The sequence below is a fragment of the Oryx dammah genome, unplaced genomic scaffold (genome assembly GCF_014754425.2).
Source record: "Oryx dammah isolate SB20612 unplaced genomic scaffold, SCBI_Odam_1.1 HiC_scaffold_11, whole genome shotgun sequence".
Taxonomy (NCBI): Eukaryota; Metazoa; Chordata; class Mammalia; order Artiodactyla; family Bovidae; genus Oryx; species Oryx dammah.
Genome location: NW_024070195.1, coordinates 38,724,372 through 38,740,116, shown reverse-complemented (window position 1 = coordinate 38,740,116; position 15,745 = coordinate 38,724,372). Strand labels below are relative to the sequence as shown.

The 15,745-nt window shown below is 54.8% G+C and overlaps 1 protein-coding gene across 1 annotated transcript in view; it reads left to right on the top strand.

Annotated features, from left to right (window-relative positions):
- Nucleotides 1-14,780, top strand: part of ZFAND3 (zinc finger AN1-type containing 3) — a 327,628-nt gene extending 312,848 nt beyond the window's left edge. Inside the window, exon 6 of the mRNA XM_040249777.1 lies at nucleotides 12,538-14,780. Coding sequence (XP_040105711.1) covers nucleotides 12,538-12,692 — 155 coding nt within the window. The 3' untranslated portion in view covers nucleotides 12,693-14,780. The remainder of the gene's footprint in view (nucleotides 1-12,537) is intronic.
- Nucleotides 14,781-15,745: the final 965 nt, after the last annotated feature.

Genomic DNA, 15,745 nt, shown 5'->3' with positions numbered 1-15,745 from the left:
GTGCTTTTACCTACGCAGACCAAGGTTCTGATACGATCATGTGAGAGTCCTTACTCCTCGACTCTCGGGCCCTGGAGAGGCAGGCTCCGGGCAGAGCCTTGCCACTTGCTTCAGATTTGGCTGCCTGTTGTTGGCAGTGAGCCCGGTAAGACCGTGACAAGTCAGCAACACAGGCTCTGCGGCGTCACTGAGCGAGGACTTGCATTCGGGGAGTGAGGCATTTTTGGAAGACTGATGTGAGAAAGCTGCCCTAACCAGAGCTCCAGGTGCCAGCATGGTGGGTTGCTGGCTCTCATTCGGTGCCTGGTGTCACCCAAATGCTTCAGCCTTTGAGACTCCAAGTCATGCCAACAGGGAGCTGGGTCCTGGGGACAGAGCCACGAAGGGCCTGAGACCCAGAGACTCAAGTGCTGGTGAGGCGAGGAGGAAGTGCTGGGAGCTGGTGGGAGACATGCTGTCACACTGCACATGTGGGTGGTCAGGACTGAGCGTGAGATCCGGGAGCAGAGTTCAGAGGCCCCAGAGTGAGAGGGGAGAGGAGTCTGTCTTGTAAATTATTGAAGTGCCCAAAGTAACTGCATCAGCTGGCTTCTCTAGAAGTTCCCACCTCTCCGTGTCTCCTTGTTGGCCAGACGTCATTCCCGTCCCTGCTGGGAGCGAGGTGGAACCCAGTAGGGAGTGAAGGCCTCTTCTGCGCTCTGAGAGGGACGGGGGCAGCAATGAAGAGCCCGCCTGGTGTGGAGGCTCAGTCCTCCAGACTTGACCTGCCTCGAGATGCCGTCCAGAGAACACCCTCAGCTGTCGGTCTGGAGTTAAGGCAACCGTGGTTACCGAGGCACAGAGGAGGGGGAGAGAGCAGCATCGAAGGGGCGGGGGGCTCCGGCACGGGCTCCCGGGGTGGTGTGCACTTGGGAGGGGCCCTCCGCTTCCCTCCAGTGGCTTGGAGGGTGCTGTCTTTCTCTGTTGTCGCCTGTGGAGTTGTGCTAGGGCTGCTCCAACCGCCTAGTGTACTCTGTGCCCTGGAACAGTGCCTGGGACATAGCTGGGTGATAAGAAACGCCCCTCTTTGCTCTGAGTGCCTCATCCACTGCTGTGCAGGTAACGCGTGCATGCAGTGCCTGGCGCACGCCTGGGCACGGGTGCCTGGCCTGTAGGCACCTCCCCCTGGGCCATCTCCCACAGCAGCCGGCCAGGCCCACTCCCCTTATTCCAGCAAGTCCTCTGGGGTTGCAGGGAGCTGGGGGGGGGGCGTGTTCGTGCACGTGTCACATGCCCTTTTCTGGCCAGAGTTTCTGTGACGTATCCGTGAAGATGCTCCCTGTGATGCCGGAGATGGGTGGTTAGGCCGAAGGGCGGGAGGTGGCGGGCAGAGGCTGCGTCTGCTGTCCTGTGGGTCGGGGAGGCTTCGTCCAGTGGCAGCCCACTTGTCCCTTGAGGAGGGGAGCGGGGCTCTTCCTCCCTGGCCCATGAGGACCCCCGCCCTGCAGCGGCCAGCCTCTGCTCTGCAGTGGAAGATGGGAGTGCGAGTCAGTGCACCATGGAGTTTGTGCGTTCTTGTGATCAGTACGTTTGATGACTTGTGTTCTCTAGAGCTGTGCACTGCAGTGTTACAGGTTCAGAGGGGGAAAGTTCCAGACGTACAGATAAAAGGCCCAGCTTTGTGTTAATTCTCCTGCATCAATTACATTGTTCTTCCCTTGAACTGGATGCTACTGCTGGATTAATTTGCCTCAGAATCTGGAGTAATTGGCCAAAATGCTAGGGTAAAATGAGAAATGTCAATGGAAACCTACATGGTTATATCTGGTTCTCTGTTGTCTGTGTTCAGCTTGTTTGTGATCATGAGTTAGTTCCAGGAGAGCATCTAATGCCATCTTGGATGTTTCTGGGTTGCCTCTCAGAGTGAGCTCAGTGAATATAGGCTCATATTAATAATGGCAACAGAAAAGCATAATTAGGAAAGTAAACTTGGTACTGGAGGGAAAAACAAGGAATCCATCCGAAGCTGAGACCAGGCAGTGATCGTCTTGAGAGTGCGCCTGCTCCAGCTGGTCCCCAGGGAGCTCGGGGCAGACCGCGCGGTGCTCGTGGTCCTTCTCCGGGAGAGGGGCCGAGGGGCACAGGCACCAGGGTTAAATGCTCTTTTTATTGCTGGAAGTCCTCTTCTTTGTGTAAAATGTTGACTCAGATTATTTATGCATTCTGCTTGCGAATCCTTATTGAGCTCCCGAGGAACAGAGAGCAGAACTGTCACCGTCCCTGCCCTCGCGGTGCTTTTCTTCTCTGGGGGAAAGATGCAGTCAGTGAGGGGGCAGGTGAATGAGACAGCTTCTCAGAGGAGTGAGTGCCGAGATGGGACTGGATGTAGAGCCTGTGGGGCTGAGACACAGAAGCTGGGAGAGCCGGCCGTCCGGAGCGCTGGGGAAGAGCAGCCACCGCCCTGGAGGCCGGAGCGCTTGGTGTCCGTATCTGAGGACCTGAGAGGCACTGGTGTGGTTGGCGCCCCCCACGCGCATGAGGGGAGTGGGGGCCGGATGGGCCGGGAGGCCTTTGAGGGTCAGAATTTTATTCTAAAAGTAGTGGGCAGGCACTGAGGGGTTTACACAGTGAATTTAATGATGGGATTTACGAGTTTAAAATAGCCCTCTGGGACCTGAACACAAACATATGTGTATGCTCAGACTCTCAAGGATGCATCAGAACTGGTGGTTGCTTTGCCTCTGGGTTAGTAACTGACAGTATGGGATGGGAGACTGACTTTTTGCTGAATATCATTTTATACAAACTGAATTTCTGTTATATTCACATATTACCTATTAGAAGAGGAATTAACTAGTGTGAAAAAAAGTACATGTCAATTCAGTTAGCCTTACAGAAAGAAAAAAACAAATCCATCTAAGAGAGTGAGGGAGAAGGCTTGGAGGGCGTGGAGACCCGATGTTGGCCCCGCGCCGTGGGTGGCTCATTGGCCCCGTGGCCAGAGGCGGGGGCCTGGCCTCCCCGTGCCCTGGGCCTGCGTGCTGCGCTCACTCCTGCCACAGGACATTGTTTCAGCGTCTTGGTTATTATAAATAGTACTGCTATGACCATTGGGGTGCATGAATCTTTTGAAAGTAGTGGAAAACACAGTTTGTAACTAACCTGTGAGTAAGCCATGCACTGTTCTAGCCATAGGAGGCATGTCATGTGGTAAGTTATAGAGGAAGCCTTTTCGCTTTCATGAAATCTCGTCAGGAAAACAAGTTAAATGAAAAAAAAACTACACAAATGACCCGATAATTACAACTGTGACTGGTGATTGAAGGGAAAGTCCAGGAGATGAAAGCATACAGTAGGTCCCTAGCCTAATCTGAGTCTCCAGGAAGATCTTCCTGAGGAAGAGCTGTTGAAGCCGAGACCTTCAGAACCAAGAATGCAGTGAGGTCCCTTTGTCTTGAACACGGAATACAGGGCTGAGTGGTGCGAAGAGCAGGAGGCCGGCAGGGGCAGGAGTGCTGAGGCGGTTAATGAGCGAGGCTGAATGAGTGTGCTGGCACAGGCCGGGGTGTGTGGGCTCACCCTGGCTGCGGGAGGAAGCTGGGCAGCAGCCTGGGTGTGAGGCACTGATGGTCCTGACCGGGTGGCTGCTGTGTGGATAGGAAGAGGAGAATAGTTTTGGTGTTTGGAAGCAGGATCCACAGTGCTTGCTAACTGAACGTGAACGCGGGGAGGATGCTGTGATCGCTGCAGGGTCATGTCTCAGCCAGTGTCTGTGGGACGGCCCTGTTCCCCTCGGTTGGGGGACACTGAAGGAGGAGGTGTGCGTTCCGCTTTGGACATCTTACACTTGAGGTAGCCAAGATATCAAGGAGGTAATTGGATATGGTGGCATGGAGTTCCGAAGAGCGGTCTGGGTAAAGAGACAGTTCAGAGGGGCAGCATGTGCGGTTAGAATTTAAACGTTGGGAGAGAACATGGGGTCTAGCACTGAATACTTCTAATATTTAAAGGACAGAAGATGAGGTGCTGCCAGAGAAGGGGAAGGACAACACGGAAAACGGGGCATTGCAGAGCCCGTGGGGAGTCGGCTCTTCAGATCTGTCAGAACCGACGAGGGCCCTTGGGACTGAGAAATGTTCAGGTTCCATTCGTGGGGTTCTTTAGTACCCAGACTGGAACTATTTGGTGAAGGAGCTGGGTATGAGGTCAGCTCCTCTCCCACATCTAGACAGGAAGTCTCCCAGATCCTGGAGTGGGTTGTCCATTTGGTGGGAGTTTCTAAGTATATATAGTCTGACTTCAAATTTGAGCTCATCTCTTCAGCTAAAACATTTCTCTGCCCCAGAGTAAGCCTCTTTCCCTCCAGGAGAGGTGTGTTTAACCAACTGTAGCTCGCTTCTCTGGCCTTCTTCCCTCCACCCTGCCCTCCTGCCACACACAGGCGCGCAGCAGTGCACAGATGTTGTGGGGCCTGTGACCTTAAAGCGCTAATCTGTGGCAGTAGAGAAAAGCATGCTTGTACTCTTGAGGTCCTCAGAATGACCTTTCTGAGTTGTGTGGTGACAACAAGAAGCACGGGGCTTTCCTTCAGAGAAGCACACAGGATGGGTGCGGGCAGTGCCAGCACAGCAGAGGTGAAACGCCGAGTTTGCAGTCTCTGCAGCCCATTCCTTTCTCCACTCATCTTTTCTCACAAGCTCCCAGCCTGACAGTCTTGGGAAATAGACACGGGCTTTTCAGCACGCAGTCAGTACGTGACCAAACTTGGAAACGCATGTGCTCTGCCTCTGCTTCGGAGGGAGGCTTGCAGACTTTTCAGCCGTTCCTGGGAGAAGCCCTCACGGGAGCAGAGTTCTTCCCTGCTGTCCTTGGAAAGTTTCCACATCCCTTTCATGGGGTCCCTAACCACTGACTACTTGCCAGGCTGCCCTGTGTAGTCGTCATATATTTAAATCAGGCTTTTCTAAAATTTGCATATCTTCAACAGAAATCTTTATTGAGCTTGTCAGCTTATGGCAGCGCATTTATAGTATGCAGAGGGGTTTGTGCAGAGGGACAGAGGAGACGTGTGCATGGCACACACACAGAAAGACTTCCTTGCTGTCTCTCCTTCGTCGTAGGAGGCAGGAACACAGTGTAGACTGAGCGGCAGGAGGCGCAGTGACAGGATGAGCAAGCCTTGCAGGCAGGGGCAGAGCTGGAGGGGGGCCCAGCCTTGAAGCCCGACGGGTGAGTGGGTCTTCCTTGATTTAGGCTTCAGCTGCTCCGGCCCTTAATGGCTGTAACAGCCCCATTTATCGGAGCCACGTCTGTGGTCTGAAAGGCTAGATGGCTCAGCAGCAGCCACATGGCTGTCGGGGCCGTGCTGGAACGGAACCCAGCACTTGGGCCCCGGTGCACAGGCTCCTCACTGGATTCTTCAGAAAGAGAACTTGAGCTTCCCCTAAGGGACCTGCCATAGCAAGGGGGCACTAACCGGAGGGTCTGTCGTATTTGTCCTCCCCCATGACCCTAGCCTGTGGACTGGAAGGCTGGCAGAGAAAATGGGGCAGGCGTTCCTCTCTTGCTCCAGCGCTATTCTGGAGGGGCAGGCAGCATCTGCAGTCTCATGTCCCCTGGCGGCGCTGTCACTCAGATGCCCTGTGACTGGCTCTTGCCAGCATAGCCTTCAGGGAGGCCTGGCAGCTGGGTTGCCCTCGGCCACTCTTGGGTAGGACAGGTTCGACTCTTCTGTTGCCTCTACTGCAGGTTTGGAGTTGGTTTTCTAGGAGCCCTCTGTTTGAGAAGGTAAACTCTAAGGACAGGAGACTGTTGAAGGAGAAGGCCAACCAGTCAGGAGCCTGGGAGAGAAGGATGAGGTCTCCTCTGGAAAGCAGCTCCTCATGGCTCCCCCGACCCCGCCCCCCCCGCCAGGGTAGGGGCTGGAGCGGGGTGCGGGAGGGGGCCAGGAGTGCTGGCATCCTCTAGGGTTTTTGGATTTTGAAAAAGAGGCTAATGCTACTTGTTTTCAGCTACTGAAATAAAATGATACTTGAAAGAGCAAGTCATTATTCCTGTGGCAGAAACTGCCTTGAGCCATTTTCTTAGTTTTTAAATATATGTTCCTCTCTAGATAGCACAGCCTGGTTGTGATGTGAGCCTGCAGCCAGCCCCCTTCTCCTTGTGCTCCGGGGCGTTAAAGAGCTCACCAAGGGAAGTCGGGGTTGGGGGTGAGACTCTCACAGGTCCGAGCTGATGGTGAGGGTTCCTGGCCCAGCCCCAGGTCTGGCCCACCTTCTCTCCCACACACACACTGTTGAAAAATAGGCAGAAATGAGAAGTGGAAGACCTGTTCCCTGGGTGTCGGGTGATGGAAGGAGTTGTTCCTAGAAGTGGACGAGCATTCCCCGTGGAGGAAAGAGGTCAGTGTTTTTGCAGGAATGATGCTTGGAGGTTTGAAGAGACGTCGGTAAAGGAGACCGGGGTGGTGGGCTGCCTGTGTCGGGAGCCCCATCACGCTGGGCTGTGTGGCACAGGCGCCTCTCAGGGCCTCTGTCCCGGCTCTCTGCACGGGCTCGTCTGTCTTGGCGTTCTGTCACACTGCTTTTTGTTGTCGCATTTAGCTTGTATCTAACTTGATATTTTAATTGATTTGGAGGAAAACAAACAATTATGTCTGTTTTATAGCTGCCTTGGTATTGTTTGCTGGTTTTTATTAAATTGGTGAGTACATTAGTCGTGTCCGACTCTTTGCCACCCCGTGGACTTGTAGCCCGCCAGGCTCCTCTGTCCATGGGGTTCCAAGAATACTGGAGTGGGTTGCCATGCCCTCCAGGGGATCTTCGCGACCCAGGGGTCGAACCCATGTTTCTTATAGCTCCTGCACTGGCAGGCAGGTTCTTTACTGGGAGCGCCACCTGGGAAGCCTGGTGAGTACATTGGGCTCTTGTGAACTGTAGGTTCTCCTTCCCCTTGGAAAACAGACTGATGCCCACTTGGGGATTCACAGTGGCTTTGGTTCCAGCCCCCTGGGTGGCTGACAGTGCATCCACCCGTTCTCTCCCCAGCCCCGCCGAGCTCTGTCAGCCACTCAGGGAGCAGGAGTCCAGCTCTGTTTCTTGGAGTGTGATTGCTTTTCCCTCCACTGTGCGAAACCGGTGATGGAGAAGAGTGTGAAACAGGCGCATTCTGTTCCCGAAACACCTGCAGCTGCTTTGCCTGTACTGTGGGCCTGATAAAATAAAATACATTAAGCTCCTGTAATGCATTTTTGTGCTACAAATTCTGCCTTGGGCACTGGGTCAGTGGAGGCGGTGTAATCCAGGGATCACTGCTGGTGGGAGCGTAAGTGGCTGATGTTTTCCGACAAGCGTTCCTGTAGCCACCTGCTGTTCCCAACGTGGACTTACAAATGAGCCATGAGGTCAGTTTGCCGTCCTGCATTTTAAGAACCTTCTGTGTTGTTAGAAAAGTGTGATTCTTTATAACGAGCTTGCCCAGTCATTTCAGACACAAGTCAGGTATAATTGCTGTTTACATTGAAATAAACAATTCAGAGAGCAAATGGTCCTTACTGATGAGTTGAGATTTGGAGGGTCCGTTACCGAGGTATCTCGGAGAGCTTTGGGAGGTCTTGGATGGGCTCTGTTTGCTGTCTGAATAACAGGTGTCTGATTTTCCTCCTGTCGGAACACACGGGACGGGCGTATCAGTGCAGACAGCACACTCACACAGCACTACCCGAGGCTGCACCCCGGAGACGCCCTCACAGTGCCGCGCTCCCCAGGGCATGTCAGTGTTTTTAGGATCTGCTTGAACCTCTGATGTGCTGAAATCCAAATGAGCAAGAAAGTGTAAACCATTTCCTGTGAGTGGGGTGAAAAGGCCTGAAGCAGCTGGGGCTGAGGCCCGCCCTGGTCTGAGGCCTCACTAACGTGGCCCTCTTGGCAGAGCCCCCACGTGGGGGAAGTCTGTCAGAAAACAGACGTCTCATCAAAGGCCGTAAGCATCCAGACCTGCGCAGTGTCGCCAGCTTTGTTATCTTTGTTGATGTTTCTCCGGCTGCGCTGGGTCTTCCGCTGTGGCATGCGGGATCTCTGATCTTCACTGTGACACGCACCCTTAGCTGTGTGGCGTCTGGTTCCCTGACCGGGGATCAAACCTGGGCCGCCTGCACTGGGCGCACAGAGTCTTAACCACTGGACTGCTGGGGATCCGATGCCAGCTTTAAGTGGCGTTTTTTACTCCAAGATAAAGCCAATAAGCAATGCTTCTGTCTGGCAGGGATTGAATAAAAATGTCAGGGGCTCAGACTTTGTGAATTTTGGCATCGCTTTATCTCCTTCAGGAAATCCCATGGAAGAAAAAGACAGTTCCAACCCCCTGCACAGTTCCTGAGGCTCAGAGGGAAGAGAGGCTGGGGGTCCTGGCCTCAGTCAAGGGTGGGGCCTGTGCGCCCTTGGTCCTCCAGCTCCTCCACCCACAGCAGGACGGGGTTGGGGGGAGGGGGAGAACTGGCTGGTAGGGGAGAGGGCCGGCTGACAGGTCCCCAATCTGGCTCAGGCCCAGGCCCTCGCCCTGCTGCCAGCAGTGCTCAGAGGTAGAGACCTGTCTCCTCTGCCCTGGGGGTTCTCTTGGGCAGTTGTCACTGATTTTTGTAAACAAGTGAGTGAAACAGGAAATATTGTTACAACTTTCATAGCACTTCTGGTCAGTTGGGTGTTGGTTTTATATCATCTTTGCTTAATGATGGCATCTGCCAAGACTGTTCTCAGTCCTGGTGGGTGGTCTCCCAACACCCACACCCATCTCTCTGGGAGCAGAGGTAAGGTTTAGCTGTGGATGAGGGGTCTGAGTGGAATGGATGACTTTCGGATGTTGGCTTTAAAAGCTGAAGTTTGGTTCCCACTGGATGAGCGTTTTTAGAAACCTGCATGTCAGACCTGTGTGAGTCCTGGAAGAATGAGCCTTGGGTCCACTTTCTGCTGGGAATGTCTCCCGGGCCACGAGCTGGGGGCACCCGATGCGCCCATTTCCGCCCGCGAGCGGCCTCTCCGTGTGTTCTTTACCCAGGATGGTGTCTGGCTGGGGCGTGGGTTGTACTTTCTGCTCTGCACCGTCTCTTGGTATGCACGGCCACAGTCCCCTAGGAGGAGCCCAGCCACTGTGGTGACCTGGGCAGGCCTTTTCTTTGTCAAGCCCTGAGGGTGTAGCTGCTGGACCCCTTGCAGGGCAGCTTGGGGTGGGGTGGGAGGTGGGGGCCGGGCTGACTGACCCCACCTGTGCGGGTCTGGCCTCCCCCCTCACCCAGGATGGCCTGGCCAAGCCAGGCAGCAGCAGGAGAGGGGCCTGAAGGAGGGGGTGTGGGACACGGGGCTTAGACAGCTGCTTCGCACCCTCCCCTTTTCATCAGGGGCTCGTCCCGAGTGCTCTTCAATGCTGGCAAACAAACGCTCACCCACATTCTTGAGTGTTTGTGCAGATTTACTAAGAACAGCTCCGCAGCCCTAACAATGCTCCTAACTGGCCTTCTCCTAGGCCAGTATTTCATGGGGAAGCAGTGATCAGGGCTCCTAGGAGCCAGGCAGCTTGTGTGTATGGTACGCCGGGGGGAGCGGTTGAGGTTAAACCATGTTTAGCATTATGAACCAGTTGTTTTTCAAAAACTTCTACCTTGGCTGTTTTCCTCTCTTTTGGAGGGTTGGCATTCTTCTCATCATATTCTTTACTGCTTATGCCTCCCAAGGACTGTATATATATAGCTATCACAAGCAAAAGAGTATTGAACTACTTCATGCTGAACTGTGGGGCCATAAGGAGCCTATAGATGAAAATATATATGTATGTGAGTGAGAGTGATAATGATAGGTAATATCAAAGCCCCTTTCGCAGCTGATCAGCTGTGTCCTTTCTGCTTTCTCTCCCCCTGCACACTCCTTGGCCGACCGTCTGTGGAAAGGCCCCACTTGGTTTCCGATGAACGGAGTGAGGAAGCTTGAGGCTGGCCAACCCAAGACGGAGGCTGTAAACACCCTGTGCTCTGAAACCGCTCCTCACTGAAATAAGAATAATCTTGTTCCCCAGTAGCCTGATTTTGTATCTTTCCATGTGCCCTGCTTGGTCTCTGGAATTCCATCAGAGGGTAATTGAACGTTCATGACACTTGAGTGGAAACAGGTCTATGGGTACTGAGAAAAGAGGATAAAGATTCAGCCCACCTACCAGTCCCCTGCCCCCTTTCCTGTATCCAACAGTCCACCCCACCCACCGACACCGAAATACATGGGCCGGTTGGCTGTTGTTGGTAGAGGATAACCTACTCAGCATTTGGGACAAGTTCTAGCATGTATCTTCCTCTTGGTGAGCGATCCTGACAGGAGAGGGAATTGAGCTTAATTTATATCATCTAATAACCTCAGTGCAGCACCTTGGGAAGTTAGCCTTCCAGAATTGCCCCCAGACTTCTCCCCAGTGAATTACAGTGCCAGCTAATTTTTTCTTTTTTTTAACCAGCTCTACTCCCACAATTACCTGTTTAGTAGTTTCCACATTTCAAAAATCAAAGCCAAGTGTCAAGGTGTGTCTGAGAGGTACACAGAACCTGCAGAGAGAAATAAGGTGTTCCTGGCTGAGGAGAATCCCCGGGTAGGGGGCAGAATATCCAGGGTTATTGTGGCCATGGTGCTTGGCTTCCTTTTCCAGACAGAAAGCGGGCTCTCCGGTCCACCCATCGAGCTGGCAGTTGCCTGAAGGCGGGCTGCGGCAGAGCTGTGAGGGGGTGTGGTGAGACCTGAGCCTCTCCCATCCTTCCCAGTCTGCCTTTGACTAATGAGGTGTTAGACTGAGCCAGGGCTGAGTTAATTTCAGGGCTAATCCATTTCCTGCTACTTTTATTCAGCCAGCACCATCCATCAGGAGGAGAGGAGAGCCCTAGGGACCCTCTTCTGCATCACCCCAATATCTTGAAGGCAGGGAAGGGCAGCAGGGGGCCTCCCGCCCTTATTAGAGATGCCGAAGGTGTAGAAACACGTGAGGCCTTGGCGACAGAAATGTCTCCACTCACTTCCGGCTGCTGTGTGGCTGGCCGGTGCCCCCACCCCGCCCCGCCCTGGCAGCCGCTTCTCCCTTCCCCGGGTGGGCTTTACTCCAAAAAGATGATTGTGCTCGTCAGACGAAGGATGCATATTGAGGCCATCCACGCTTCTGCCGCGAAATCCTTTAGGAGAAAGACAACTGGTATCCAATATCTTCAAGTAATGAACTTATCAGTAAATATAACACACGGGCTCATTAATCTTCACTTTGCTTTTGGGCCAAGTGGGAGCTCAGCTTCTCGGGAGATGCAGTTTCATCTGTTCCTTCCCTCAAACCTCGTCCCAATTTAGACTCAAACACACTGCCCTGCTCTCCCTGGGAAGCAGTTAATAAGTGTTTTTTCACACAACGGACTGTCCAGGCTCAGCCTGTTTGCTCAGGCCGTGGGCATGTGTCTGCACTGGGTGTGATCAGGACATCAGAGCAGGACCGTGAGCGTCCCGAGGCATCTTCTCTGGGTGAAGAAGCTGCTGTCCTTCGTAGCCAGTCTTTGCTTCAGCTCCCGCTGTCCTGAGATCGCTGCCTCCGCCCCCTTTTCTCTGAAGGGAGTGGAGGATCGGGAGGGCGGCAGGCCACAGGGTGCTGCCCTTCACCCTGCCTGCAGGGGTCTGGGCTTGAAAGAGATCCGAGATGAGATGCTGTTTGCCTGGGGAACAGTGTGGCGCACACTGGTGTACAGGCCCCGGAAGAGTTTCAGGAAAGGATTCCGATTCTCTGCAGCTCAAGCCTCTGGGACCTGGAGGTGTGACCAGATAAGAGCTGATGGGATGAGGTGATGGGGGAGCCAGCCCAGATCTCCTGCACCTTCCCAGAAAGAAAGGGCCAGATAGATGCAGGAAACTCAGATGACTGTCCACCCTGCCCCCCACCGACGCAGCCCCTGCCCCCGTGTCCTCTCCTCAGCTCTTCCTTCTGCAGCATCTCGGTTGCAGAGAGCCTGGCCCACAGCCCGCCCACTCCCAGGAGGAGGCAGGTCTGGGCTAGGGGGCTCACTTCCTGCCCCCCAGGTGGGGTTGGAAGTATCTGGCTCCACTGAGACACCAACTGGACTCAACATTTCTGTTCTTTTCCTTTAAATACAATACCTTCTCCAGCCCTTGAAATGACCTGTTTTTCCTGGAGAGCCCCACTGGTGTGTGTTTGGTTTCCCTCAGCCTTTGAGAAGCAGCGGGTGTCCTGAGCTGGGTAATGAGGCTTGCTCCGGCCAGGAGTGCCGAGCCACCAGCTCTGTGCTCGCCAACACCCGCGTGGGGCTGCCGGCCCCGCATATCCGAGGGAGGCACTGTGCGGGCGCCTTGGGGTTCCACCCTCAGTGCAGCAGGAGCCCCTTGGACTCAACGTGAACGCGCGGGTGCTCTTGTTTGGGGCGGGGGTTGTAACAGCAGGGACGCGTGCTGTGACCACTGTCCACTCTCTGGAGCCGAGCGGGAGCCGGGCTCCGGGCCCGCCCTAACCTTGTCTTTTCTGCTTCTCCCGCTGCTGCAGGTTACGTGTTCTGTATGTTGCATCGCCTCCCTGAGCAGCATGACTGTACGTTTGACCACATGGGCCGTGGCCGAGAGGAAGCCATCATGAAAATGGTGAAACTGGACCGGAAAGTGGGGCGCTCCTGCCAGCGCATCGGGGAGGGCTGCTCCTGAAGGCCGGCTCGGCCGCCACGTGCCGCTGTTGTTAGTTCACTAATGTTAGCCTTATTTAGGACAAAGTCAGCCAGACACCTTGTACTGGGCACGCGTCAGACTACAGCCAGTCCGTTTCCTTTCCTTAGCCAGCCATCCTGGTACTGTAGTTTAGGGGTTGATGGTGGTTGAAATTGATTTCTGGCTGGTTTCTAAGGTGCCTGCTAGCCATTGTATAAAATTAAAACATGAAGAATATTTTTTTTGAGCATGGCTAGTGGATTTAAAACCACACATACCTGTCACTGCTGGAGTCAAACTTAAAAAAGCCTTAAGTGGAAAGCGTTCCAGACGGAGACTCTGAGTCACGAGAGGAGAAGCTGGTGTTCAAGTCCCCACGACGCACGTGGCTTTGCCGGAAGCTCTGGTTAGCGTCCGGCCTTCACCTCTCCACTGTCCTTAGTCCCGGTAGCCAGGACCCCTGATGGCCAGACGTGCCTGGGCCGCAGGCAGCTGCTGAGACCTGGGCCGCAGGCAGCTGCTGAGATCGGCCCGTGGCTGGGCTGGGGGTGGCCTCGCTCTCCCACTGAGCAGGAAATGGGGGTGGGGGCAGGTTCTTGAGAAATTTTTTTTACCTGAATTAATATGAAAAAACTCTCTCATCACACGAGACGAGAAACAATAACCTCACTTTGAAAATTAGCTCCACTCAAGACTAGCCCACGAACAAGAACCACCTTTTCTACACAGCCCCCCCCCACCCCTGTCACAAGAAGCGACCGGGTGCCCTGACCCCACAGCTCCGGCCTGCTGTCTGCCAAGTGCAGGGATCCGGCCCTGATCAAATACGGCTAATTGCAGCATAGCAGCTGTGGCCGACAGACTGGCCTCTGCAGCTAGGTTTTTTTAAAGATGTTTCATAGCCACCAGGAATCGCTAGCCGTGCTGGGAGCTCTCCGCAGCTCCGTCCTGTGCAGAAGGAGCATCCTCAACCCTCAGGTCCCTGTGGCCCCGCGGTCCACGGGCCGCCAGCCCGCTCTGCGACGCAGAGGCTTGGTTGAGGGGGCAGCGCCCGTCGCCGGGACAGAGGTGGGTCTGTGTAGAGCATGGTTCGTGGGCGGGCGGGGAAGGCGTGTGGTTCAGCGTGCGCCTCTCCGGAGGGCAGAGGGGCGGAGTGGAGGCAGTAGCTCAGGCCAGGCGGGGCGGGCCTGTTTGGCCCCTGTTACGAAGTGCTCACCAGTCAGGTGGGGGGGGTGCAGGTAGGAGGGAAGAGGGGCCCTTGAAAGCCTGAGCAGGGGTCTGGACGCCCCGAGCCCCGTTGGACCCAGGCCGTTTGGAGCTGCCCACGCACAGGCTACTGGGAGAGTTGAACCCAGCAACTTAACCCTTTCTTACCACAACAAATGGTCACTCAGCTCTGTCCACAAATTAACAGTAAATATCTGCAACTACAGATGTTTTTGGTCCAAAAACTGAAATAAGAAATCATGCTCTTCCCCCTATGCCCCGCCCCCAAGGCACCCCCTCCCAACCAGAGTGGAGTCCGCTGCAAAATCTCCAGCCTTAATTCTTGCTTCAGGACCCAGACCGGGGTCTTGCTCTTGGGCAGCCCAGGGCTGAGAGGCCAGGCCTGCCCACGTTTACCACTGTTGTCAAGCCACGGCCCTCTGGCCAGTACCTGGCCGTCCTCAGTGATGTGGCCCGCCTCAGTGCCCCGCCCAGCTCCGATCTTGGAAACAGCCACCAGGCGCCCTCCCAGCCCCGCTGCTGCTGCCACCGCTGGTGGCCCCGGGACGCGGGCTCTGGAGAGCCGGCGCGCACAGGGCTCGCAGCCCCTGGTCGCTTCCTGATGGCAGAGCTGGGGGGGGTGGGGAGGGCTTGTTCCCCTGCAGTATCTGTTCTGTGAAGTTTGTTAAATGTAAGGAAAGCTTAAATTCTTGTATCTTTAAAAGAGAAAAATCTTATTTAACCCTTTTGTGTTCTAGATTTACTTACACACATAGCCTAGAGCCCAGTTTTAGTTTTAACATTGTGAAAATATTAAAAGAATCTTGTAACTTTATTCTTTTTTCTCCTGCTGAAAAAAAAAATTAAACCAATCGTATGACAGTCTGGATTTCTCTTGTTTTGCTGATTTTCCTAAGTGCCACCTGGATGACCAGGAAAATGGTGAAAGGTACCCCACCCAGCCGGAGGGCAAACGAGGTGGAGGCTCTGTCGGGGGCTCCCTCTTCCCTCAGGGTCCAGGCTCCGCAGCTGCTGCTCCGGGTCCTGTCAGGTCACCCTGCCTCAGGTGACCCTGGGGTGGGCGTGCGTCTGCTGAGCCGGCCTTTGCTGGCACCACGGGCACGTACCTGGGGGGAGACAGGAGGAAGTGAGCGCCAGTCCCGAGGGCCCCCAGGGATGTGGGGGTGGGTGTGCCTGGATCCCGGCACATCTGAGACCCAAATCTCCCCCAGGGACAGCCCTGGAGATGACCAGCATCTGATTGTAAGTCACCTCACAGGCTTTAAGCAGGACTAGGCTGGCTGAGGGTGGAGACTGTGGCCTGCGTCTGCTGCACCCAAGAGCCTGGAGGCGTTCTGGGAAGGCGCTGCAGAGCTGCGGTGGCCACCTGGGCCCGCACCCCTCCTGATGGTCCCAGGGGAAGTTCCACAGTGGGCTCACTTGGCTCACGGGACAGGTGTGCCTGGATCCTGTCTGCCCAGAGGTGACGACGGCACGGAGCCCTGGGGGAGGGCCCACAACCCACAGGAATCCACATCGTTTCTGGAGAGAGCCCACGTCATGTCTCACAGCTGTGAACTCAGGACTTGTGAATACACACTTGTATATTTGCTCACCTAGGCTGTTGTGCAAAACAAAGCTTGCATTCTGCCCACAAATGAACCATCAGGCTTCTGGACCAAGTCCTCCTTTACAGATGGCTCAGAAAAGCAGTTCTCCACACAGAGAGGCCCCAGAAGCCCTCAGCAACCTTCACAGACCCAGGAACCCAAGACAAAGGAGGGCTGAGTTCTCTGCTGAACCCCCTGCCCACACCCCAGCCCAGAGGCCGAGTCTGTGCCTCACCT